The following is a 27,759-nucleotide window of genomic DNA, read 5'->3' on the forward strand; positions in this document are numbered from 1 at the left end:
TCACTTTACAAAAGGAAAGGTCACTTTAAGAATAGTATAGTATAACTTGAGATTGTATAATATAGCATTGTATAGCAGTGTACATAAAGACCCAGTGCCTCATCCGTAGCTAACAGTGTATTGCACTACCACAGGACCTAGCATGTCCTACCATGCTCTGTAAAAACTCATGTACATATACCGATATGCCCTACTTTGATTACTTGTATTATTGCACAATGTCGTTCTATTGGATTCTTATTATATTATTATTATTGTATTATGCACAATCGTTGCAGACAAGACCCCCCGCATTTCACTGTATATTTGTATGCCATGACAAATAAAACTCTTGACTTGACTTGACTTAACAGGTGTTGTGCCAAGATTGGACTGCCTGCCAAAATCGTACTGCCCCCACGTATAAATGTTATACGATATGCAAAGAGACAATGATAAATGTGGTGTGTATATGTATTGTGTAATACATAAATTAGTTGACCTCGCATTGTGCCAATATCTCTCTGAACTCATCTGCTTTGTTTACATTACCTGTATATAAATACCTATATATAAGTACATTAATATGAAACGGTACATTGATATGAAACAATATGAAACGGTACATTAATATGAAACTGTGGTACACACACAGCACAATCAATAACTCGAGTGACTGACGGACATTTCCCAATACCTTACCTGTATATAAATACCTGTATATAAGTACATTAATATGAAACTGTACATTAATATGAAAACTGTGGTGGTACCGTACACTTAAACTACTCAGACAGTGACTGACGCCCCATAACAGCAGCAGCGGACAATGCGCGTATACGTGGGGGCAGTATGATTTTGGCAGGCAGTCCTTTCTTGGCACAACACCGGATCCGGTCCCAAAACGGCATCTGATCATAAATCAATATTTTTCAGAGTGTTGCAAAAAAAATTGCGATTTTAAAATCAAACGTATTAAAGTATTAACATCACTAACATGTCATAAAAGCATGTAGAATGTATATTATCATCAATTCGTTAGTTTAGCAATAGGTTAAAAGTGCCATTAGATAGTTTTACCTTCTCGATTTGCTGACGTCTATTCCAAGACGGCGACCATTTTAAAAGATTTGAACCATGGGAATTGTAGTTTTTTTGCGGTTATTTTGTCGAGGGCATGCATAGCTGTGGATCAGCGTTGGAATTATTCCGAACTACCCTTCCTGGCAAGTTCTATGGGGGTTCAAAGTTCAGCGTTCTGAATGAATTATGTCAATAACTTTATTTCTTTATTTCTTTATTTCAGATCCCCATTAGTCACTGCCTCAGCAGCGACTATTCTTCCTGGGGTCTGGATCCAAACATATAAAATTAAACAAGAATAATCAATAAACAACATAAAAACAAAACAAATATCAATAAAACACCAATAAAATATACAAACAATTATAGAACATTAAACCAATTAAAATCAGACATACAACCAAATATGTATGCCAAATTTTCTAATATAGAACAAAAACAAATATCAATAAAACAACAAATATCAATAAAACAACAAAGACAACAAAGACAACAATAACAAATATCAATAAAACAACAAATATCAATAAAACAACAAAGACATCTCAGAGCAAACTAAAATGTGCTCAAAAACAGCACAACATTCCATACACTCATACTCTAATACTCATAACCACTAGACAAACACATTCCAAAACAACACATAACCCAACACAAGAACCCATTCATTAGACACAGATTAGACCTAACCAAAATCAACCTCTTTCTGCATTACAGCCACTTGTAGTCTCCTCTTGAATCCCACCTTACTGGTAATTGAAACCAAATATTACTATTATTATTAATAATAACTGTTATTATTCTGGATAATAAGCCACAAAAGGTAAAGTTTTTGACAAATATTGAAACGCAGTTAGTTTCTCCTTCCTATTGTTAGCATGTAGCAACAATTATATCTGAAATTAGTTTAAAAACGGTTGCACTGTGGGGAAAATTAAAAAGTACACTAGATTACAGTAGATTTCATTATCTGTTCTTATGCACGTCTGGTGATACTAAATCCAAATTGAACTCGGGCATTTGAAAGATAATATATGTATATATATATAAATGTGCGAATTGGCTATAATAAGGTAATGTATAAGCATCATATTCTATATTCTATAATAATATTTCAAATTGCATTGGTCCGGATGGGAGAATTCAGTACTGTATCTACAGAACCTTTGGTTTAATAATCTTCCCTTTATTAATTTCCTTCGATTTTTTTTTTACACATGATCTCAAGAGGGTACTGAACGAGATCATTGGGAGTTTTTTAAGTTTGGTCATTATTATCATGGTGTTATTCACTGTCAAAGATGCAAAGAAAAATCATAATTCATATTCTCCTTTGTTTCATCACAATTTAAGCAAGCCTAGTAATAGACACAATATTTCTGACACTGTGAATACATTCCCTGAGGTCCATAGATGTCCCTAGATACCAAGAATATGCAAATGGACCTTGTAGAAGTGGAGCAATATTCCATTTACCTAGGTATATATTTTAGGTGACAATATTCCACGGGTGGAACAGGTTAAGAGGTTACTATTGTTCATATAGACAGTGAAGATGCATCCCTTGTATCCTGGTACCTGTCTGTTCAGTATTATATTATTATTATTATTATTATTATTAGTTGTAACTGAGGGGTACAATTCCCTGACTGTATTACTAGATATGATACTTACTACCACTACCTTTGTACTTAATATTCGGCCACCCAGTACTCGGCATAAATATATTATGATGAACACTGTCACGTAGATGAAACGGATCCAACACAAATGTACGAATTAGAAATAGGTCTTTATTTCTACACAGCGATGGTGTGTAGGGCAAGCACTTAATCAAATCAATCACATTTATGAATGGGAATTAGTATGCACTTTTATGGCAAGAGTATTCGTCGGTATATCAATAGAGAATGTCCAATCTCTGAAGGCGCAGGTGGTACATATACGACCTGGAATAGTTAAGGGATAACGGCAATGATACTTTAATGATTATAGACTGGATTCACTAGGGGGGGTTAATCCGGTCGCTTGTAAGCCGACAGGAGTAGGAAGGGGGGGGGGGGTAGAATCCGGCTGCCTCATCCGGCCAAGGGTATCCCAGGTGAACCCACTGTAGTGCCGTTCAATGCGCCGGCGATCCTTGGACCACAGATGAAAGCAGATGGACTCTTTGTGGGCCGGCTCTCTCCGGTCCACGGGGGAGAGACGTGAAGCGACCTCGTCTTGCAGAGCGTCTCCTCACCTTGCGTCCTCTCCAGGGGGGGGGGGTTCCAACACACGGCAGTGTCGGGGGTCTTTATCCATGGAATAATCAACGTATACAAAGCATAATCCGTGCCTGGGAAGGCGGGCTGTCGTCGGTAGAATAATCCGGTATGCAGGTCCACTCGCTCGTCGGCTCTGGGGCTCCTCGGGTGCAGCTTCACGTGGGGTCAACCACCCTGGATAAGCAGCCAGTTCTCTGCCCGAAACGATGGGGTACTGACTACGGTAGTATTCTCACCGCACGAAGCACTATATATTAACAGACTATTATTAGCTTAATAGACTACGTCCAACTCGACGATATAGTGCCAAATATGACTATTCAAATATTAATATACACGATGTCTCAATACCGATGGTAAGCCGAACTTGGCCTTACTCCCACATGTGGCGTCGCGGGGAGGCTTTACGTCTGTGACTCTATTGGAGGGTAAGAAACTGGACTGAAAAGGAAGTCCTACTTTAGTAGCGCAGTATATATACGCACTATGAACAAATAGTCCCATTAGTGGTGCGGTAGCCAGATTCCTACGCGGAACTAGGACTTGTTCGTACATGTTGAGCGGTACGTTTGAACTGGGTCTGAGGGGTATGGCAGCCTGGCACCAAGGTCTCGACCAATAGTAGAATGGAGACTATTATGGGATGTTCAGTAGGCTAGAATGGATATTCAATGCATATTGTACAAGGAATATACAAGGGATATCAGGGAATATTAGAGAATATACAAATACAATTAAATATATATATATAAATAAATATATATATTCGGTTTAATCTGGCCCTTCACAACAGCCACCCCCTGATTGGTCCCAGACCTAATCAGTTAAACAGAGACAGATTAATCGCGTTGTCTATTTACACATAAGGGTTTGCTGTAGGGGTCAGTCAACTTCACAAAGTCATAGGGTTATAGGGTCATGGTCATCATCGATTGTGTCTGGGAGTCGGGGCAGTTCTATGAGCCTCGCCACGGGACGGGTGTAAGTGCGACCCTGGACAAGCACTTCAGCTGCTCGGACCTTGCCGTCGGCACCGGTGATCACTTTGCTTACGCGGCCGGCCGGCCACATAGCTCTGGGCAGTGATTGATCAATAATCATGACGACTGTTCCTTCTGTCAAATTGTCTCTCTCCTTTACCCACTTCTGGCGGGTCTGTAGAGACGGTAGGTAGTGCAGTAGGAAACTGCTCCAAAACTTGTCGGCTAATACTTGGCTGTACCTCCACATTCGTCGGCCGTTCGCTTCTTCAGGCCGGTACATTGTCTGGGGTAATGCAGGATCTAGCCGCCCCATCAGGAGTGTGTTGGGGGTAACTGGGTCGATATCCGCCACATCACTGGAGACATATCCGAGGGGCTTCGAGTTAAGTACTCCCTCAATCTCCGTGAGGACTGTCATTAGGACTTCTTCCGCCACAGTCTGGGCCCCAAGTACTGCGTACAGGGCTGTCTTTATGGAGCGCACTTCTCGTTCCCAAGTGCCACCGAAGTGGGGTGCGTTTGGGGGGTTGAATTGGAAATCAACCTGTGCTGGAGCGAGGTGGGTCTTAAGTTCTGGGCCCATAGCTTGGAAGCTCTCTCTCAGCTCTCTTTCGCCGCCTTTGAAGTTTGTCCCATGATCGGACAATAGTGTAGACGGTCTTCCTTTCCGTGATGTGAATCTACGGAAGGCCATAAGGAATGAGTCTGTGCTCATGGTCGGGAGAAGCTCGATGTGTATCGCTCTGGTGGTCATGCATTTGAATACAATACCCCACCGCTTCTCGGTTCCTCTTCCTTTCTTTATGTGCAGCGGGCCAAAGCAGTCCATACCCGTTGAGTGGAATGGCTTGTCACCGATTCGGAGGCGACATGGAGGAAGGTCAGCCATCCTTGGTATGCTGGGCTGCGCGCGCCACTTGCGGCAGTCTAGACATGTTCGCTGGAAGCGTCGTACCGCCTCTCTTCCTTGTAGGATCCAGTAACGACGTCTGATTTCCGCGAAGACTCTTTCTGCTCCTGCGTGATGTACATCCTCATCGTATTTCTTTATAATCAGCTCTGTGACCTTGTGTCGGCTGTTCAATACGATCGGGTATTTAATGTCATCCGGTAGATTGGGGGCTCTGCGTAGGCGACCACCCACTCTGATGAGGGTATGAGCGTCGCTCTCGGGGGCCAGATGAATTAATCTGCTGTCGGATGGGACGGGCTTTCCTCCCTGTAGACAGGCCAATTCATCGGGGAACGAGTCTCTCTGGGCTCGCTGCAGTAGAAGCAATTCTGCTTCCTCGTAGTTAGCTGCTGACATATCAGCGGGGGACTTGCACTCCGGGTGGTACCGCAGGAATGTTCTTTGTTGTGCACTCTCTATGGACGTGCAATCGTCTATGTTAGGGTCGGTGGAGGCTACGGTGCTCAATCCACAGAACACAGACTTCTTATTTTCCACCTCCTCTGGACTTGCTTCCCTCGGGATAGGCCTGGGCCACTGTCCTTCCGGGAGTCTTAGGAATGCGGGGCCGTCACTGTAGACATTGCGACGGGTGAGGTCATCCAGGGGCATCCCCCGGGTGATGACGTCAGCTGGGTTCTGTTTTGTATCAACGTAGCGCCACTCTGTTTCTCCGGTTAACTCTTCGGTTAAGTCTTGAATCTCGGTGACTCTGACTCCCACGAAGACTTTGTACTTGCATGAGTCCGATTTGATCCAGGCGAGTACTGTCGTGGAATCTGACCACAGGATTGTTCTAGACACCGGTATGGTGAGCTCACGTTGGATGAGCGTGGCTAGGTGCGCTCCGGCTAGGGCTGCGCAGAGCTCTAGACGTGGGATAGATTGTTGCTTGCGTGGGGCTATTCTCGAGCGGGCGAGGACAAATGCTGTGTAGATCTCTCCCCCCTTTTCTTGGGCCCGCAAGTAGGCTACTGATCCGTATGCGACCTCTGAGGCGTCACTGAAGACGTGTAAGTCCATTTTACATGTCTCTGGCCTCACCGTGGGTGGGAAGTAGCTTCGGCGCATATTAACGCCTGGGAGTGAGTGGAGCTCCATCTCCCACTCTCTCCAGGTGGATGCAAGGTGTGCGGGAATGGGGTCGTCCCAGCCCTGGTCCTTGTCCCACAATGCTCGTACAATAATTTTTGCCCTGGTGGTGTACGGTAGAATACATCCTAGCGGGTCATATTGTCGGGCGAGTGTTGTGTACACACTCCGTCTGGTGGTCGGCGCCGCCGCCGGCCTTCCCTGCTCCGTAGTCAGGGGCTTGTGTCTGTAGTGAAGCGAATCTGTTTTGAATCGCCACACCAATCCCAGGGTCATCTCCTGGGCTTCTCCCGGGATTGTAGCCATCCAGGTCTCGCTGCTGGCTGCCTTGTCCTCGGAGGAGAGGCTGCGCAGTACTTGCGGATCGCTGCTGGCCCACTGCCTGAGATCAAAGCCGCCTTTGATCAATGAGGCGCGGAGTTTAATCAGGAGAGCCTCGGCTTCTTCCTGGGTTGAAAGGCTTTGTAGACAGTTGTCTACGTAGAAGCTGTTCTTTACGCTGTGTCGGACCTCTTCGTCCGCTGCTGGGTCCTCTGCTACATGTTTCTGTAGTGCAAATGTAGCACAGCAGGGGCTGCACGTCGTTCCGAAGGGGAGGACTTCCCATTGGTAGATGGCTGGGTGCTCATCTCCTGGCTTCTCTCTCCATAGGAACCGTAACAGGGGCTTGTCCTCCTCTACTAATCTCACCTGCAGGAACATTCCTTTAATGTCCCCGCTGATGGCCACCTTTTCCTGGCGGAAGCGGAGTAGAACGCCGAGTAGGGAGGGGCCGAGTGTGGGACCGGGCAGTAACTCTTTATTCAGATTTTGGGATCCGATCTGGTAGCTGCAGTTAAATACTATGCGGTCTTTACCGTTGTGATGGACCTTGTGGTGAGGCACGTACCACGATTCAGTGGTCTGGTCAGCCTCTTTAATGTCCATCTTTGTGACGTGTCCCGCTGTGATGAGCTTCTCAATCTCAGCGCGGTATACACTCTCTTGGGCGGGGTTCTTGGCTAAGCGCCGCTCCGTGTTCAGCAGGTACCGTTCTGTGGCGTCTGTCTTGGCGTGGAAAGTAGGCATTCCTTCTCGCCGCAGGAGTGGCGTGGCGTATCTCAACACGCCGTTGACCGGGACTCTCTTGGTCCCTGTCTCGAGGAGGTGAATGGCGTAAATGTCATCTTTAGAGCGAATGTCTTTCTTTCCGTTCTTAAAGGGCATTTGTTCCAAGGTCCATAACCGCTCTACGTGTTGCAGGAGTGCGGTTTCTCCCTCTGTGACTCGGAGTGGAGACATCTAGTGGCTGTACTTCGGTTGAGAGATTTGGCGAGCGGGCCTTGGAGAGTCCATCCCAAACGGGTCTCGACTGCTGCAGGACAGCCTCGGGGTCCGGTATGAACCCGGTCTATCGGGACAATGAGGTCTGCATGGTCGGAGCCTATCAACAGGGTCGGCATAGCATTGTCTATGAGCGGGATCGGTAACTTGCGCAGATGTGCATATTTCTCCATCAGCTTGGCGACGGGGTATGTGTACCGCGACAGTCCTATTTCTTGGCTGGTGAAAGCGTCTGTAATCTGGTACCGTCGCTCAGGCTGGCCGCTTGCTGCGATAGAGAATGAGACATTCTCGCCCTTTATCGTCTTCAAATCTCGTCTTATTGTCCGAATTGTCATTTGGGTTTCGCTTCCCCGCAGCCCTAGCTGGGCCGCAGCGGAGGCGAGCAGAAGGGTCTTCTCTGACCCGTCATCGAGGACGGCGTAAGTGTCCAGGACTTTATTCTGGTAGCTTAGTGTCACACGCACTACTTTTAGGAGTACTCGGGCTCCACTGCTGCTGGCGGGATCGATGTACATGACGCTCGCTTTGCTGCTGGATGGTGCGGGTGAAGGGCGCCGTCTGTTACTGTCGTGAAGTATATCCAGATGGGCTCCATCGCACTTGGTGCACCTTTTCTTTAAGCGGCATTCGGCTGCCATGTGTGAGCGCGCACAGCGAAAACAGCGCTTGTTGGACTTTATCCATTGACTTGCTTCCTCCGCGTTCAGCTTGGGGAAGGAGTCACATTGCGCTAGCCAGTGTTCTTTCTCACAGTAGGGGCACACTATCTTCCACTTCTCCGTTCTGGAGGGGGTACTGTGGCTCCTGCTGCTCGGTACTGACTCCGATTGGTGCATCACAGTCACCGATCTTCTTCCATCATTTAGTCGTCTGGTTCCTTCTCTGGAGCCAGGGGTGCTCCGTCCGAATGTATCTAGCCGTAGGCTGCTGACTTCTCTCGCCAGGAAGTCTGCTAGATCGAGGAGGTTCGGTTCGGGGCCATTCGGGTCTCGGTGGTCTCTCTGCCGCCTAAAACGCTCCTGTCGAGCGGGCGGCAGCTTCTCCAAGATCCTTTCCACATTTGAGTTGGCGTAAAGTTCATGCCTCCCCTTCTCTCTCTGCGCTCCCAACATCCCTACCAGGGACTGCACTCTGATGGACAGGTCGTCCAGTGCTCGATTGTCTATTGCTGGGGGTAAGCGGTCGATGTGTCGGATCTCCTGGATCACGTAATCCCATATGCGCCCATACCTCTGGTCCAATGCTACCAGCGCTGCTGTGTATGGGGTGGTGGAAGTCGCGTAGGCGAGCGCTATATTATGTGCGCGGGGTACCTTTAAGTGCTTCAGTAGGATGGCGTATTTATGGCGTTCATCCAATACATCCACCAACATGGTCTCCAGACACATGCGGAGTTCTGTATACTGGGCCCGGTTCTCTTGGGTGAAGTCGGGTACCATAGGCGTGCCAATGTATGACGCTGACTGTGGATACATCGGCGAGCGTTGGGGGAGAGGCCTCCTAGGCGAGTCTCCTCCCGCTCCTTGGTATGGGCTGGTACCGGCAGTGTACCATGGCCCGCTTGTCCAGGTGCTGTTCCTCGGTGCGGGTCGTGCGTCGTGCTCACCCGGGTATAGAGTCGGGGGTCTGTAGCGCAGCTCCGCGGGAGTATAGCCTGGGCTGTACCGGACCTCCTGGTCCGGTAGAGTACTGTGCTGTCGTCGGGCGTGGTTCTCCTCCTCTTCCTCTTCGTCTTCAGTTAGGTCATCCAGTGCTTGTAGTCTCTGGTTTAGCCTCTCCACAGGATATGCTGCTCCTTCCCGGTTGCTAGGTCTCGCTTGGACCGGTGGGGGGAGGTGGTCTGTGGGGGGTATAGACCTCGTCTGTTGGTCAAGTTCAGGGTTGTTTACTCGGCTAGGGGATGCCGCCCTGGAGGTGTGTCTAGACGAGTTCCTGGAGCCTCTGGCGGAGGGAGAGGGTGTTGTCCGTCTGATCAGCTGTTCTATTAGTTGCGCTTGCTGTCTGTCGCGCTCTGCGTCCCGTAGAGCACCAGCAGCTGCTCGCTGGCTGTCTGCTCGGTCTCGGGCCACATTCTCTTCTCTCTGAATGCGTCTTATTTCTAGACGTATATGCTCTTCTTCGCTCCGCTGCTGGATCTGCAGTCGGTCGCGTTCAGCAGCGGCGTTCAGGCTGATGAGGAAGGCCTGCTGTAGGGTCCTCTCTGCCTCGCTGGGAGAAGGCGGTTGTATAGGGGAGCCTTCCCTCGGGGTACTCCTTGCGGAGCCTTGGAGCTCTATCTCCACGGTGCTCTCCCCGTCTTCTTCCGTGCCGAGTTCTCTCTCGGTAGCGTTGTATTCCTCCCGGGACTCGTCGGGGACTACTTCTTCAGTACTGGCGGGGTGTGAAGTCATGTCTGGTTCCCACTGGTCCCCACCGTGAACTTGGTCAGTTACATTAGAACCCGTAGGGGCCTCTATGGTTGGGGTAGTCTGGGCGTTGGGGTTAGACATACTTTTACTTTCTAGTTTTACCGCGTTTACTGTTAGTAGAAGACTAGGTTGTTGACTGACAGCGTAAGCCTCTAAGTACTGAGGGAGCCGTCGTTCGCGCTGCGGGCGTTGGTTAGGAGGATCGTTTCGTGGAGTGTTCATCATAGGCCATTTCAATATTAATAACACTATATTAATATTACACTGATTACCCTCCGGCTCGAAGGACCAATTGTAACTGAGGGGTACAATTCCCTGACTGTATTACTAGATATGATACTTACTACCACTACCTTTGTACTTAATATTCGGCCACCCAGTACTCGGCATAAATATATTATGATGAACACTGTCACGTAGATGAAACGGATCCAACACAAATGTACGAATTAGAAATAGGTCTTTATTTCTACACAGCGATGGTGTGTAGGGCAAGCACTTAATCAAATCAATCACATTTATGAATGGGAATTAGTATGCACTTTTATGGCAAGAGTATTCGTCGGTATATCAATAGAGAATGTCCAATCTCTGAAGGCGCAGGTGGTACATATACGACCTGGAATAGTTAAGGGATAACGGCAATGATACTTTAATGATTATAGACTGGATACACTAGGGGGGGTTAATCCGGTCGCTTGTAAGCCGACAGGAGTAGGAAGGGGGGGGGGGGGGTAGAATCCGGCTGCCTCATCCGGCCAAGGGTATCCCAGGTGAACCCACTGTAGTGCCGTTCAATGCGCCGGCGATCCTTGGACCACAGATGAAAGCAGATGGACTCTTTGTGGGCCGGCTCTCTCCGGTCCACGGGGGAGAGACGTGAAGCGACCTCGTCTTGCAGAGCGTCTCCTCACCTTGCGTCCTCTCCAGGGGGGGGGGGGTTCCAACACACGGCAGTGTCGGGGGTCTTTATCCATGGAATAATCAACGTATACAAAGCATAATCCGTGCCTGGGAAGGCGGGCTGTCGTCGGTAGAATAATCCGGTATGCAGGTCCACTCGCTCGTCGGCTCTGGGGCTCCTCGGGTGCAGCTTCACGTGGGGTCAACCACCCTGGATAAGCAGCCAGTTCTCTGCCCGAAACGATGGGGTACTGACTACGGTAGTATTCTCACCGCACGAAGCACTATATATTAACAGACTATTATTAGCTTAATAGACTACGTCCAACTCGACGATATTGTGCCAAATATGACTATTCAAATATTAATATACACGATGTTTCAATACCGATGGTAAGCCGAACTTGGCCTTACTCCCACACGTGGCGTCGCGGGGAGGCTTTACGTCTGTGACTCTATTGGAGGGTAAGAAACTGGACTGAAAAGGAAGTCCTACTTTAGTAGCGCAGTATATATACGCACTATGAACAAATAGTCCCATTAGTGGTGCGGTAGCCAGATTCCTACGCGGAACTAGGACTTGTTCGTACATGTTGAGCGGTACGTTTGAACTGGGTCTGAGGGGTATGGCAGCCTGGCACCAAGGTCTCGACCAATAGTAGAATGGAGACTATTATGGGATGTTCAGTAGGCTAGAATGGATATTCAATGCATATTGTACAAGGAATATACAAGGGATATCAGGGAATATTAGAGAATATACAAATACAATTAAATATATATATATAAATAAATATATATATTCGGTTTAATCTGGCCCTTCACAACATTAGTAGTAGTAGTAATATTTATGTATTAATTTAATATGAATTGATTATTGTTCATATAGACAGTGAAGATGCGTCCCATGTATCCTGGTACCTGGCTGTTTCACTGTCACGTCGCAGACCACGTGAAAGCAGGCATGGAGGCCGTCTACACCGTCACAGAGAGAGGTAGGAGAGAGAGCCAGTGTGTTTAGGCCTCTACACCGTCACAGAGAGAGGGAAGAGAGCCAGTGTGTTTAGGCCTCTACACCGTCACAGAGAGAGGGAGGAGAGAGAGCCAGTGTGTTTAGGCCGTCTACACCGTCACAGAGAGAGGGAGGAGAGCCAGTGTGTTTAGGCCTCTACACCGTCACAGAGAGAAGGGGGAGAGAGAGCCAGTGTGTTTAGGCCGTCTACACCGTCACAGAGAGAGGGAGGAGAGCCAGTGTGTTTAGGCCTCTACACCGTCACAGAGAGAGAGAGGGAGGAGAGCCAGTGTGTTTAGGCCGTCTACACCGTCACAGAGAGAGGGAGGAGAGCCAGTGTGTTTAGGCCTCTACACCGTCACAGAGAGAGGGAGGAGAGCCAGTGTGTTTAGGCCTCTACACCGTCACAGAGAGAGGGAGGAGAGCCAGTGTGTTTAGGCCTCTACACCGTCACAGAGAGAGGGAGGAGAGCCAGTGTGTTTAGGCCTCTACACCGTCACAGAGAGAGGGAGAGAGAGCCAGTGTGTTTAGGCCTCTACACCGTCACAGAGAGAGGGGTAGGAGAGCCAGTGTGTTTAGGCCTCTACACCGTCACAGAGAGAGGGGTAGGAGAGCCAGTGTGTTTAGGCCTCTACACCGTCACAGAGAGAGGGGTAGGAGAGCCAGTGTGTTTAGCCCGTCTACACCGTCACAGAGAGAGGGAGGAGAGCCAGTGTGTTTAGGCCTCTACACCGTCACAGAGAGAGGGGTAGGAGAGCCAGTGTGTTTAGGCCGTCTACACCGTCACAGAGAGCCAGTGTGTTTAGGCCATCTACACCGTCACAGAGAGAGGCAGGAGAGCCAGTGTGTTTAGAGAGGAACTGAATTCATGCCTGTTATTGGACTGTAACACCTGATCTGATAAAGTAGCAGCAAGACTGAGATATTACTTGTATATAACATATTTACAGTAATGTTTGTATCAAGTAAATTAAATGATATTATTAAATGATGTCTTAACAAATATTAACTGCACGACCCAGAACAAATATGAATGAACCCAGAACAAATAAGAATGAATCCAGAACAAAATATGAATGAACCCAGAACAAATAACATAACACAAGATTATAATGATATGTATGTTTCTCTGTCTACAGCCAGCAGGTCAATGTTTGGCTGAACAACAAAGACATGAAGAGCAGCAGCGACTGACTGACTGACTGACTGACTGACTGACTGACTGACTGACTGACTGACTGACTGACTGACTGACTGACTGACTGACTGACTGACTGACTGACTGACACAGACACACACACACACACACACACACACACACACACACACACACACACACACACACACACACACACACACACACACACACACACACACACACACACACACACACACACACACACACACTGACTGGCAGATACCAATCAAATCACATGTTAACACCTAAACTACTACATCACATGTTAACACCTAAACTACTACATCACATGTTAACACCTAAACTACTACATAACATGTTAACAACTAAACTACTACATCACATGTTAACAACTAAACTACTACATCACATGTTAACAACTAAACTACTACATCACATGTTAACAACTAAACTACTACATCACATGTTATCAACTAAACTACTACATCACAAAGCGCCATCAACCTGTTGGATGAAAACTACGGCTCTCTGACAGGTCACATGTCAGGAAGTGTAAGAACTTACTGAAAACTATGGCTCTCTGATAGGTCACGTGTCAGGAAGTGTAAGAACTTATTGAAAACTATGGCTCTCTGATAGGTCACGTGTCAGGAAGTGTAAGAACTTATTGAAAACTAGGAAGTGTAACAGCTTACCATATCAGCACTTCCAAAATGAGCACCATGTCTTTTTTTACTCACAACTGTGAAATTCTCCAAACTCTGAAAATAACCACTGATATTATATTTGACATGCCAAATAAATACATGTGGTGATTTGATCATTCTTCTACTAGTCATTGTGATTATTTTCTGAATTAAATGTGAAAGTGATGTGAGCTGGGTGGAGATCAGCTGTGATCATGTGAGCTGGGTGGAGATCAGCTGTGATCATGTGAGCTGGGTGGAGATCAGCTGTGATCATGTGAGCTGGGTGAAGATCAGCTGTGAATCTGTGATCATGTGAGCTGGGTGGAGATCAGCTGTGATCATGTGAGCTGGGTGGAGATCAGCTGTGATCATGTGAGCTGGGTGAAGATGTGTATGACAGAATTGAGATGCTCAATTCTTTTAACTCATTCCCTGCCAACAACGTGCTTACTCTTTATTGGGAGTCGATGGCCCGCCACAGTCTTATAATGAACCGAAAATATTTATTTTATTATTTAAACAAATATATATATAAATAAAATTATTTTTATATTTTTAAATATTAAGTTTGCCAATAGGGATGTATCAGTAGTATTGGCAGTGGTAGTAGTCATAATAGTAATCCAGTATATATTTTTATTTTCTAGAGAAATAGTCAGTGGATCTCAATCCTCTCCTCGAGGCACCCCAGCCGTTCCATGTATTTGTTAAATTCCACCACCAGCACACCTGATTCAATTAATAAAGGGCTTTTAAGTTGAATCAGGTGTGCTGGTGGTGGAATTTAACAAATACATGGAACGGCTGGGGTGCTTCGAGGAGAGGATTGGGAAGCACTGCTCTAGTCGATTTTGTGTTTTGAGCACAAAGATCATCATAGATCTTTATTTTGCTCTCAAAGTGCACCAATTGATGCATTTAACTTTAAAATGTACCAAAAATAAAACAATTACGGGGGAGCATGCCCCCGGACCCCCCTAGAGGGTCAGAGGTTCACCCACCACAGTCTCACAAAATCCTGTGGGAAACACTGAGTACAGTGACACGGAGAAGCACTCGGGAACAGTGAGTATTTGGGTGATGGCCCTGCTGGGGAGAGTTGACTGTGTGAATAACACATATAGAAATGAGTAATGCTGATAAACGAAGTTTATACATTGTGTTATGTAGTGTTGTATACTGCTGTCAAGCGACTCAAGTCTTTCTTTTTTTGTACTATAGTAAAATGTATATTATATAATGTATCATACTAAATTATGTTATATCAAGTAACATTTATGGAAGACTAAATGTAAATGTAAGGGGGTAGGGATAAATAAGCTTAGCTTCCCTCTACTCCTTTTTTGAACATGTCAACTAACTACATTGCTCTTGACTTTTTGTTTATAGTTTATTTTTCATTCTGATTATTCTGTTTGACAAAGCTTGATATTATGATTTATTTAGAGGAATGTAAAGAATACACGATCAAAAATAAACATTTCATTCATTCATTCATTCATTCATTCATTCATTCATTCATTCGATAATGAATGGTAAAGACTGTGTGTGACCTGTGGAACTCATATTGCTGTGTGTGATAGGACTGGACCGAAGCCTTGTATCTGAAAATAAATAATCTGTGACATTGAAGGGTCTGAAAAATGTTCCAGCCTCCCAATGACTCAGTGTTACTGTTTACTCACCGGAGCTAAGATTGGTTGTTTAGCTGTATATTTCGATTGATTGGTTATTTCATTTTCGTGTCATGCACACAAAGTGCCCAACCCTCATAGGTTTATAAGACACCAAAAATACTGTTGCAGTGTTCCATTATCACATTACACATTTAATTTAATTCGATACCCTCATGTTCAGTACTTAAGATGCCTAAAGAGACGCCCCGAATTGTGCGCTTTGCTTATACAGATTTTACATCAAATTCCAGCAAGAGCACTGCTAGATGTTTGATAACAAACTATTGAAGAGAAGACCGGGACAACCTTAAACTTCAACAGACATCTGTGGAGTGGAGTGGACTCAACCTTGATGACTTGGACTCGGGCTCAGACTCGGGTAATGGGGACTCGAGTCGACTCTGGCTCTTCTTTGGTGACTCAGACTTGGACTCGAGATTTTGTGACTCGACTACAACACTGGCTAGTGGTAACGTCTCTGACGGTATCTGTGCTAGGCAAAATCTGCATATGGCTTGCTGATAACAAACTATCATTACACATGGGCAAAACAGAGTCCATTCTCTTCGGTTCAAATAACAAACTCAGCAAGACCGACGGCTTCTCAGTTAACTTACAGTGGGTGACAATATTGTCACAAGGAAAGAAGAAATTACCTACCTGGGTTCCATCCTATAGAGGCAAATCTTTCCTGTGACAAAATGGCATCCAATGTAATAAAAAAAATCAAACAACTAACTCGATTCTTGTACCGGATCTCCTCTCTGGTAAACAAGAATACCCTGAAGACTCTGGCAGGAGCACTCATTCAAGGGTACTACGACTATGCTTGCACCTCATGGTACCAAAGCACCTCAAAAGCGCTAAAAACAAAATTACAAACATCTCAAAACAAACTGGTCAGACTACTGCTTGACCTTACTCCTAGAACCCACCTCACCCCTGCCCACTTTGACAACCTAGGATGGCTTAGAGTAGACGACAGAGTACAGCAACTTGCAATGGGCCTGGTCTACAAGATACACTACATGACCAAGGTACCCATGTACATGTCAAAATACTTCCCAAAGGTCAGTGAATACCACGATCACAACACCAGAGGGAGCTCCACAAATCATGTTAAACCCAGATTCGGCTCAAACAAGGGACTAAACACGTTTCGCAATTATGCCACATCAATGTGGAACGCCCTACCCAAAGCTGTAAAGGAATGTGAATCACTACCCACTTTCAAAACCACTCTCAAAGAACACCTACGGGAGACTGCAATTCGAAACTGGCCCCTGTAAATGTCCTAACCCCCTCCAATGTACAGTAAATGACCAAGTATGGTTTTGTCAATAGTCCAATGTACAGTTTTGCTTGTACAGTTGTGCAGTGTCCCCCACCCACCCACCCCTCCTACCCAACCCCCCCCCCCCTACCCAACCTCCTCCAATGTACAGTTTCTACGTCAAATGTATATACTCTCTTTTCTGGACTCTTTTTGTATCACAAACAGTACTATATTTGCAAATCTGGTATGTCATAATAAATGTATAGATGTAGCAGTACTGTCTATCTGTATGTCGTGTGTGTCATATGTTATGATGAATTGAAAATGGTGGACCCTGATGTAAACAAGACGAAAGACTTTCTCTGGTCTCCATCCCCTTAACAATTGTATGTATTGAGGGGTGTAAAAAGTACCCAGAAATTATACTTAAGTGAAAGTATGGGTACCGTCTCAAAATCTGACTCAAGTAAAAGTCAAAGTATCTGGCTAAAAACACACTTGAGTAAAAGTCAAAAAGTCCTACTTTTAAATGTACTTAAGTACTAAAAAGTTAAAGTAAAAATTTTTTTGAAAGGGATAGACCAGGGGTCTCAAATTCATTCCATCGTGGGCCAAGTTTTCATTTTAACTATACATTGCACCAGGTGAGTTAGTTGAAGAGGTGAGCCAATTAGTGAAATCATCAGCTGGTGTTTAGGCAAGGCTGGAATGAAACCAAGCATACACTCTGCCCACAATGGAATGTGTTCTGCGATAGACAATGCTGAAGACAGACAGAAGACAGAATACTGGAGTACCCTGAATAATATCACAATATTAACCACAGCATAATGCGGATCTGACTGTCTATTCTTCTGATAGCAGGTGTTTAATCAAAGATCCCTGCTTTCTAGTGTTGCACAAGGACCAATCAGCATGGGTATGGGCGGGTTCATTTTCCATTGATGGGGATTTGATTGGCTGTTTACCTGCGGTCGCAGGATTAATAACATTTGATTGAATTGATTGAATTTGATTGATTGATTGATTGATTGATTGAATTGATTGATTGATTGATTGATTGATTGATTGATTGAAAAGTTTATTAACAGATTGCAGAATGGGTACAGTACAGTACAGCTCAATACATACAATTGTTAAGAGGATGCAGACCTGAGAAAGACTTTCGTCTTGTTTCCATCAGGGTCCCCCATTTTCAATTCATCATAAACGTTAATGTTAGTTCGGCCAGATAAACAATTAAAATATACTAATTAAATGGTTGGACCTGTGAGATTTGTACTTTGTAGGTCTGCATTTTAAATGTAAGGAGTAAAAAGTATGTATTTTTTCTCTGAAATGTAATGGAGTAAAAGTACAAAGTATACAAACCTAATAATACTAGAGTAAAGTACAAATCCCCCAAAACAGTACTTAAGTATTGTAACGAAGTACAATTACTCAAGTACTTTACACCCTGTACCCCAGGGCTATTCAACTAAATTGTTCAGGGGGCCACATTGTCAGAAACCCAAGGGGCCAGGGGCCGGACTGCCACGGCGCCTCCCCGTGCTATGAATATATGTACACTTGACACAACACGCAACCACATTTTCACAACTTTTATTTAACTACATTGCAAAAGTAGTATACTTTTCAAAAAAAGTGCTTCATTTATGTGCCACATCTGCAACATCTCCTGCAAAAAGTGCTTCATTTATGACTGTGCAACAACTGCAACATCTCCTCCTCAACATTTCAATATAAAAATAAAATAAAAAACAAACAAGTGCATGATGTGCATCTGAACATTCTAACATTGACACTTGAACAAAAAAACACATTTATAGTGCAGCTGAGCTTATGAAAAAGTGCTTCATGTCTGTGCAACAACAGCAAATCACAGCATCTTATTAGCACTTATTGTCCACTCTTAACTCTCAAACATCAGGGGGGTGGGGGGCAGACAGGCCTAGCCTACATACACACATCTAATGAGAGAGATTGCACTTCTTTGACTGGGCAATGGCAGAGAAAGAGGGTTCATAGGAAGTGAGGGCTACCCGCAAACAGTGATGCAAATGCTCATTTGTCAAGGAGGCACGTTGCTTGTTTTAATGGCATTCATGTGAGAGAAACTGGATTCACAGGTGTATGTTGAGCCAAACATTGTTAGCACAGATATTGCCAGCGTTTTTATTTTGGGGAATGTCTTGACATGAATACACGTTATCCAAAATGTTGTGGTGGATTCATTCTCAAGTGCCTGCTTCAGAGCAGATGATGCTTGCATGTCAATTATTTCAAGTTGCAGGAGACCTTCATCAATGTGAAGTCCTTGTCCTTTTGTGGAAATAGCAGCTACATTGGCAAATGGGTTGCTCACAATTCTCTGGACATGTCAAATTCATCAAATCGACTTGCAAAGTTTTCCCTCAATTTATCAATGAAATGTGTCATTAATTGAGTGACGTTTGGCTCAATTGTGCGTGTTAACGTTGACATGAAAAAAAAAGTAAAAAAAAATATATATATATATATTTTTTAATTTTTTTTAATTTTTTTTTTATTATCATCTAATCTTTGGCGGGCCGGTCAGAATTATCCCGCGGGCCGGATCTGGCCCGCGGGCCGCCAGTTGAATAGCCCTGCTGTACCCATTCTACAATATGTTAATACACTTTTCAATCAATCAATCAATCAATCAATCAATCAATCCGTGGAACCATTGTATCAATTGTATTTGTTCCTAACGGATGTTCTTAGATGTGACACCACAACACACATGTGTAACGTTCAACAGGAACCCGGAGCCTCAGCCTGCTCGCTGTTCTACCATTATATTATATAGCGCTTAGTTATTACTACTACTGAACACATGAAGCACATCAACCTGTACAACACCACAGCGAGGAACACATTGTTTATATAGTAACACTGAGACCTGTAGTCAGGTTAGGGTTAGTCTGAACCAGAGTCTGAACATGGCCCAGCAGGACGACAGCGACGATGATATGGACGGTTTTATGGACAAATTCAAGGCACAGAAATATAAAAATGCTTTCAGCGAAAGCAACTGGCAAGAGGTAAGACATTAGTTTAACAAGTACATTTTCTGTAATCAATGAGAACATTGACTTTTAACTGGATCTTGGAGGCTGTCGCTAGCATAGATATATAAACACATCTATGGTCGCTAGTAGCAGCTATAACTATAACCTCGGTAAACAAATGAGTGGTTCGAGTTAAAGAAACACGCCAACATGATCACCGTCTTCTCCAGAGTCAGACAAGAAGGTCGATACACAGTTCATCCCTGTGCGTTCAGTAGAAAGCTATCCGGCTGCAAGCTAGCCTAATTTAGCACAAATGAATGGAAGTGGATACGGACCACTACACACCGCTTTAAGATGGGCTAGTGGTCCGTATCCGCTTCCATTATTTTGTGCTAAGCTAGGCGATCTTGCAGCTGCATAGCTTTCTACTGAACGCACAGAGAGTCTTTCAACATTTCCCATAATGTTGACATAATAATAATAATAATAATAATAATACATTTTATTTGGAGGCGCCTTTCAAAACACCCATGTTACTTTTAACCTAAGTTCAACCAGTGACGTTTCTTTTGCTGTGTCATGTCGTCATGCAGGAGTTTGACAAGGTGCCCATGTTTATGAAAACAGCCCCTGAGGACATCGACCCACTGACTCACCCGGAGCTGGCTTGTATTCAGTCCATCATCCACGACGACGACAGGCCTCCAGAAGGTAACGCTGTCCTGGGATGGAGGAGCAGAAAGTTCTCTTGGTTCTAAACTAAAGTGAAAACCACGCCATAAACGGTCCATCCTATTATCTTAAGTCAGTTCTTGATATTCATGAACATAATAAACAACTCTCATCTCAATGATTTTCTAAAGGAGAACTTCTTTACCTCTTGGCCGTCCTGCCTCCCCCAATGTTTGTTAATACACACTGAGATATCGTATGATATGCAGAGGAAAAACACGTTTGAATAATGAGTGAATTCTGTTGGTATTCACCTGACAGTATTCCTCCTGTCTCTTCAGAGAAAGCCGAGAGCCTGAAGGATGAAGGCAATGATTATTTCAAAGAGAAGAAGTATCCCAAGGCAGTGGTGTCCTACACAGCAGGCCTCAAGCTAAACTGCAGCAACCAGGAGGTCAACACTATTCTGCTCACCAACCGAGCTGCAGCACACTTCTACCTGGGTAGACATTATCGTCTGTCTGTCTGTCTGTCTGAAAGTTAGTGATGTGTGGGACAGTGTATATTGACTATATTCCCTGCTCCAGGGATAAGACTGGTTGATGTATCCATCTATCCATCTATCCATCTATCCATCCATCTATCCATCCATCCAGGATAAGGCTGGTTGAAAGGGTTACTGGGGATACCTAGTGGGCTTCCGTAGGTCTTCTTGATAAACCACACATGTCCAGATACCTATATCATGAATCTCTTACTAACCAAATATCTGTAAATTCATTGCTCCAGTGAATTCTAATACTCTGGGATACTCTAATTCAACTGAATGAACAATAAATAACCAATTGCATGTTTTCAAACAAACATTATAAACATGTTGACAGAGGACAAACAAGATGGAGAATGTGGTGTTTGTGCATTGTTTAATTTGATTAAATAATAATAAATAAATAAAATTACAGTTTTTTTTTACCGAGCTAAATGTGATAATATATCACAAATTCAATATGGATTTTGGGTCACATCACCCTAAGCTTTCAAGAGCAGATTATATAAAGACTATTCTGACATTTGTTTGCCTGGGAATTATATATATATATATATTTTTTTAATAAATAATAATTAGTTAAACATGTTGCTTCTCGTTTGTCCTGCAGGTAACATGCGTTCTGCACTGAATGATGCCACGTCTGCAAAGAAGATCAAACCTGACCATCTGAAAGCATTGATAAGAGGTAGACAGACATGCACACAAACACAGCTGTTATGCTAATATGCTAAACGTTTTCTCTCACTTTGAATGAAATGCGTAGCTCGCTGTCCTTAGTGAGCTACTTATTCACATACATCAATACTTTGATCAGAGGAAAATACCGGTATCATAAAGGCTTTTTTTTTTTTAATTCAGATGAAGTGTTTAACACGTCAATATAGCTCTTGGAGGTATACCATATTTGTGAAGTATACTGTTATGGCTCCATGCAGAGGTATGCATTGTTACAATAGTCATCAACAATCTATTTATTTTTTTATCAAATACATATATATATATATTAGTGGTGTGGGAAAATATCGATATAGTATCGCAATACTTCGCGTGGCGATACTGTATCGATACAAGGATGCCAAGTATCGATATTTAATTATGCAAACACATTTTTTATAATTATTTTTATATATAAGGAAGTTGCATTGTTCATTTCAATACCTGTAATAGTACAGTAGTCCACACATGCACGCGTGTGCATTCAGTTAAGTTGGAATATGACTGTAATACAAACGGTTCAGTTTGTCAGGTACATGCAACACAGATTACAGTGTTGACATCTGTCTGCTTGAGAAAATCCCATTTGCTGCAATAGAAATGATTGAAGTGAGAGGAACAGACTGAAAACTCAATTTTATTAGATAAAACATGTTGACAAAGTTTTACTTTGCAGTTGAAAAAAGTGAATAAATTGCAATATATCGCAATATTAATATAGCAATACTCAGCATAACGCAATATCACCCAGCCCTAACCGAAACAGGGAATCGTTTAAGTGAGTTAGATGCATTCTGAGGACCACTGTTGTCTGCCTTGTGTCCTTGCAGGAGCTCAGTGTTGCATGGAGCTGCGTAAGTTCACAGAGGCTCTGCAGTGGTGTGACGCAGGCCTCCAGGTCCATCCTGCTGACAAGAAGCTGCAGGAGCTCAGGACCTCAGCTGATAAACACAAGGTTGGACCGGTGTCACACTGCAGTTACTCATGTTCATACGTATTGTTATTATTAGTGTCAGGGCTCTCCCCAGGGTGTTCAAACAAGATGGTGCAGAGTCGCTACTAGGGGGTGGACCTGGGGGGGGGGGGGGGGGGGGGGCTGTGTGTTGTTGTTTCTGCTAATTGCTTTTGCTTATGAACTATTATTATTTTTCTGACTATGTATTTATGATTGATCTATTGTTTTAAATTGATTGTGTGTAGTAGTAGTAGTATAACACATAATTCAGTGTTTCATTAAGTGAAAGAATAAATAGTTTAAACCCATATTCTGGACTTGGAACTGAATTGTTTTTTGTTTAGCCCCTTGTGGCTCTTTTGAGCAGCCTACATGTAACCGCAACAGTAGTAGTAGTAATCGATGTACTTATTATCATTATTATTACTAATCCTCTCTCTCTTGTTGATGTTTTTAGCGAGCAGTAGAGAGGGATACCAGGAAGAACAAGCTGAAGAACAAGAAAGCTTGCAGTGAGACGGAGGCTCTCCTGACTGCTATAAAGGTGAGACATAATCAATGCATGTAATAATCACCTATATTCTGCTATTTTCCCATCAATGAGCAATATTTAGTCATCTATTTTCTTTGTCCCGTTTTCAGTTTTTTTTTTGAAAGTGTTGCTTTTCCTGCCGACAATTTGAGCAACTGAACTCATTTCTGTTCTGACGCTTTTTAAACCGTTAAAGGGGCATTTGGCAATATATATTTAAAAAATCTGAATCCTATAACCTGTTATGAGGAGGACATGGGATAATATAAAAGGTACCAACGTGTTCTGTGTCTCGAGAGCTCAGGCCTGATGATGTCACCCAGAGAAGACCTAAAAGAGGATATGGAGAGGGCTTCAGCGTTCTTGGTTTTGTTTCAGTAGGTGCTCTTTGGATTAAATCCGGGGTAGGATTCGTTATAGTTATAAAGAAGTTTAAATCCAAGGCAGCTCTACAGGTTTTAAAATGCCTTTATTTTATGGCTCACATTATTTAGAGAATTTAAAATAAACCGACATGTTTCGGCTTACACAGGGCCTTCAATACCCTGATGAAGGCCCTGTGTAGGCCGAAACATGTCGGTTTATTTTAAGACCTACTTTCCTCTAGTTGTACCTACGACTAGGGCTGCTCGATTATGGCAAAAATCATGATCACGCTTATTTTGATTGATATTGAAATCACGATTATTAAACACGATCACTCATTGATTTGAAAACATGATGACGACAACATTTGTTTTACCTTTCTTCTTGACTAAAGGCTGCCTTTCTGTCGTCTTCTACGAGTTACCAAAGACGTTTGTAAATAACTGGAGAAACGTGCCGTGGCTCCTCCTCCCCCTCAACACCAGCTGAAACGACTGTCTGGGCTTGAGCGGAGGGAGGGGCAGAGTGCACCGCTGTGAAGGAAGGGTGCGCTGCATTTACAACACAAGACAAAATTAGAGCAACGCGGTGTGCGGCACAATAATAGTTTTATCTCGATTATCTTGTTTTCATTATTGTGGGAAGACAAAATCTTGACAAATCCAGTCCTACCTACTACAGTTAAAGTAGCCCCCAGCCCTACCTACTACAGTAAAAGTAGGCCCCAGCCCTACCTACTACAGTAAAAGTAGGCCCCAGCCCTACCTACTGCAGTTAAAGTAGGCCCCAGCCCTACCTACTACAGTAAAAGTAGGCCCCAGCCCTACCTACTACAGTTAAAGTAGGCCCCAGCCCTACCTACTACAGTAAAAGTAGGCCCCAGCCCTACCTACTACAGTAAAAGTAGGCCCCAGCCCTACGCCCTACCCGCTGCAGTAAAAGTAGGCCCCAGTCCTACCTACTACAGTAAAAGTAGGCCCCAGCCCTACCTACTACAGTTAAAGTAGGCCCCAGCCCTAGCTACTACAGTAAAAGTAGGCCCCAGCCCTACGCCCTACCTGCTGCAGTAAAAGTAGGCCCCAGCCCTACCTACTACAGTAAAAGTAGGCCCCAGCCCTACCTACTACAGTAAAAGTAGGCCCCAGCCCTACCTACTACAGTAAAAGTACGCCCCAACCCTACCTACTACAGTAAAAGTAGGCCCCAGCCCTACCTACTGCAGTAAAAGTAGGCCCCAGCCCTACCTACTACAGTAAAAGTAGGCCCCAGCCCTACCTACTACAGTAAAAGTAGGCCCCAGCCCTACCTACTACAGTAAAAGTAGGCCCCAGCCCTACCTACTACAGTAAAAGTAGGCCCCAGCCCTACCTACTACAGTAAAAGTAGGCCCCAGCCCTACCTACTACAGTAAAAGTAGGCCCCAGCTCTACCTACTACAGTTAAAAGTAGGCCCCAGCCCTACCTACTACAGTAAAAGTAGGCCCCAGCCCTACCTACTACAGTAAAAGTAGGCCCCAGCCCTACCTACTACAGTAAAAGTAGGCCCCAGCTCTACCTACTACAGTAAAAGTAGGCCCCAGCCCTACCTACTGCAGTAAAAGTAGGCCCCAGCCCTACCTACTACAGTAAAAGTAGGCCCCAGCCCTACCTACTACAGTAAAAGTAGGCCCCAGCCCTACCCACTACAGTAAAAGTAGGCCCCAGCTCTACCTACTACAGTTAAAAGTAGGCCCCAGCCCTACCTACTACAGTAAAAGTAGGCCCCAGCCCTACCTACTACAGTAAAAGTAGGCCCCAGCCCTACCTACTGCAGTAAAAGTAGGCCCCAGTCCTACCTACTACAGTAAAAGTAGGCCCCAGCCCTACCTACTCCAGTAAAAGTAGGCCCAGCCCTACCTACTACAGTAAAAGTAGGCCCCAGCCCTACCTACTACAGTAAAAGTAGGCCCAGCCCTACCTACTGCAGTAAAAAGTAGGCCTCTAGTCTCTCAAAGGACTGGATGCCAAGCTCTCCTATTCAATTAATGCATTGAATGTGATTCGTTTCGTTTCTTTAATATTTGTCATACAGAAGTACAGAATACTTTTATACAAAATGCTTCTTACTGTTACGCTCCAGAGACTGTGCAAGACAAGATAAGTATGAAATAAAATAACATAGTAAAATTAGAAGTAAAAAAATGAGGTCACAGTGTTCAGTTTAGACATATGTACAATGTTCGATGCAGAATAGACGTAGTTACCATACAATATACAATACTGTGCAGTGTACTAATATACAATACTATATAGTGCAAGGCAGAAATGGGACGAGGTGCAATTTAGGTACAATTCACAGTAGGTGTACGAGTTGTAGTGCAAATCCTTTATCAATAAATATAAAGTGTAAAGTGTGTTTGTGTGATCTAAAGTGTGGAGAGTGGGTGCTGCAGTGTGTTGTTTGTTTGAGTGAGTGTGTGCGTGTGGGTGTGTGTGCTGTGTGCATTTGATGGTTGTTGCATAGTGTTTATTGTTCGTTTAGCAGCCTGATGGCCTGGGGATAGAAGCTTCTTCTGAGTCTTTCTGTGCTCGCCTTAAGACTCTGGTATCGCTTGCCTGACCGCAGCAGTTCAAAGAGGCAGTTGTTCGGGTGGCTCGAGTCCTTAATAATTCTCTTAGCCTTCCCCTTGCACCGCTTGTTGTAAATGTTTGTTGTAATATGTATTGTCATTATACAGCACAAGTACAGTACAATGAAAATAATGTGCAAATGTAACCGTAAAGTGCAATAGCAATATACAATGTACACCTGATTCAACTGGACATTAAATATATAAAAGAGTACTAGTACTGAGTAATAGTGCTAATCCGATGTATGTACAGAGTTGTAGTATTAATATGTACAGTGATACAGGTATAAAGACAGTAAGGTAGTAGGTGATACTGGCCAGTAGCGTAACTAGTAAGAGTAGGTAAGGGATATGTACAGATATAGTATCTACAGTTATGTAAAAAGGCTTATATGCAGGTATGTACAGACGGATGTGGATATATATATATATTAGTGCTGTCAATCGATTAAAATATTTAATCGCGATTAATCCCATGATTGTCCATAGTTAACTCGTGATTAATCGCAAATTAATCACCTTTTAATTTTTGTATCTACCATAAACGGATCTTTTTCAAGTTCCAAGTTTTAATACTCTTAACAACATGAGAGTCAACTGTCAAATGCTTGCTTTATGCAGCCATTTAACACAAAAGGATGACCCTCATGCATTGCAAATTTGCATCAAATTCAAAACAGAGTGATGCACAAAATAACTTAAATGAAAATAATAATTTAAAACAATGAATAAAGTGTGCATGAAATAATAGGGGAAAGAAAACGTTAGGAACTTGTTACATTCACCCACACAAGGGCTGAGTAATCACACCACCCCCCCTCTCTCTCTCACACATTCTCCCAGGTCTCTTTCTCTCTTGCCCCTTCCTCATCTCTCACCCCCCTCTCTCTCTCTCTCTATATCTCACACACACACACACACACACACACACACACACACACACACACACACACACACACACACTTCAGAAACAAACATAGTATCAATGAGAGCATCAATAATACACCTGAGTGAAGTCTAGTAAAAAAAATAGTGGCGTTAATAGAATCGGGTGATAACGCGTTAATACCGCGTTCACTTTGACAGCCTTAATATATATATATATATATATATATATATATATATATATATATATATATATATATACGTTAAGAATGAATATATTCAGATTTATTATTTGCCATATGCAACAAGTACAATGGTATTCTTACTCTCTGTTTGCTCCACAGCATAAATTAATAAAAAAGCAACAATTTATAGAAAAAAAAAGCAGGTATTAATATACAATAAACTGTCTGCGGCATGTGCAATAAAATAAATAAAAATGAAGTACAACTAAGTATAATTAAATAAATACTTATATCTCTGTTATATCAATTTATTACATGGCGTTTTTTAACATTCGCAGAAATGCTTGATTGTGATTGGTCAATAGCGCTCGTCAGAGGTCCGTTATTACTCGATAACGGACCTCTGCCGAGCAGTAATGACCGCTGTACGCAGCTGTAGCAATCAAGCCCA

At 43.9% G+C, this 27,759-nt stretch overlaps 2 protein-coding genes across 2 annotated transcripts in view; both read left to right on the plus strand.

Annotated features, from left to right (window-relative positions):
• LOC311225885 (ceruloplasmin-like) overlaps nt 1-13,167 on the plus strand; it is a gene marked incomplete at both ends in the record, with an annotated part of 47,376 nt that extends 34,209 nt beyond the window's left edge. The window contains 2 exon segments of the mRNA XM_084311277.1: nt 11,883-11,988; nt 13,145-13,167. Of these exon segments, the coding sequence (XP_084167403.1) occupies nt 11,883-11,988; nt 13,145-13,167 (129 nt within the window).
• Nucleotides 13,168-19,579: 6,412 nt separating this feature from the next.
• Nucleotides 19,580-27,759, plus strand: part of ttc4 (tetratricopeptide repeat domain 4) — a 31,759-nt gene continuing 23,579 nt past the window's right edge. The window contains exons 1-6 of the mRNA XM_084309757.1: nt 19,580-19,870; nt 20,434-20,551; nt 20,854-21,015; nt 21,670-21,747; nt 22,607-22,731; nt 23,189-23,275. Coding sequence (XP_084165883.1) covers nt 19,769-19,870; nt 20,434-20,551; nt 20,854-21,015; nt 21,670-21,747; nt 22,607-22,731; nt 23,189-23,275 — 672 coding nt within the window. The 5' untranslated portion in view covers nt 19,580-19,768. The remainder of the gene's footprint in view (nt 19,871-20,433; nt 20,552-20,853; nt 21,016-21,669; nt 21,748-22,606; nt 22,732-23,188; nt 23,276-27,759) is intronic.

This window comes from Notolepis coatsorum (genome assembly GCF_963971535.1).
Source record: "Notolepis coatsorum genome assembly, chromosome: 3".
NCBI lineage: Eukaryota > Metazoa > Chordata > Actinopteri > Aulopiformes > Paralepididae > Notolepis > Notolepis coatsorum.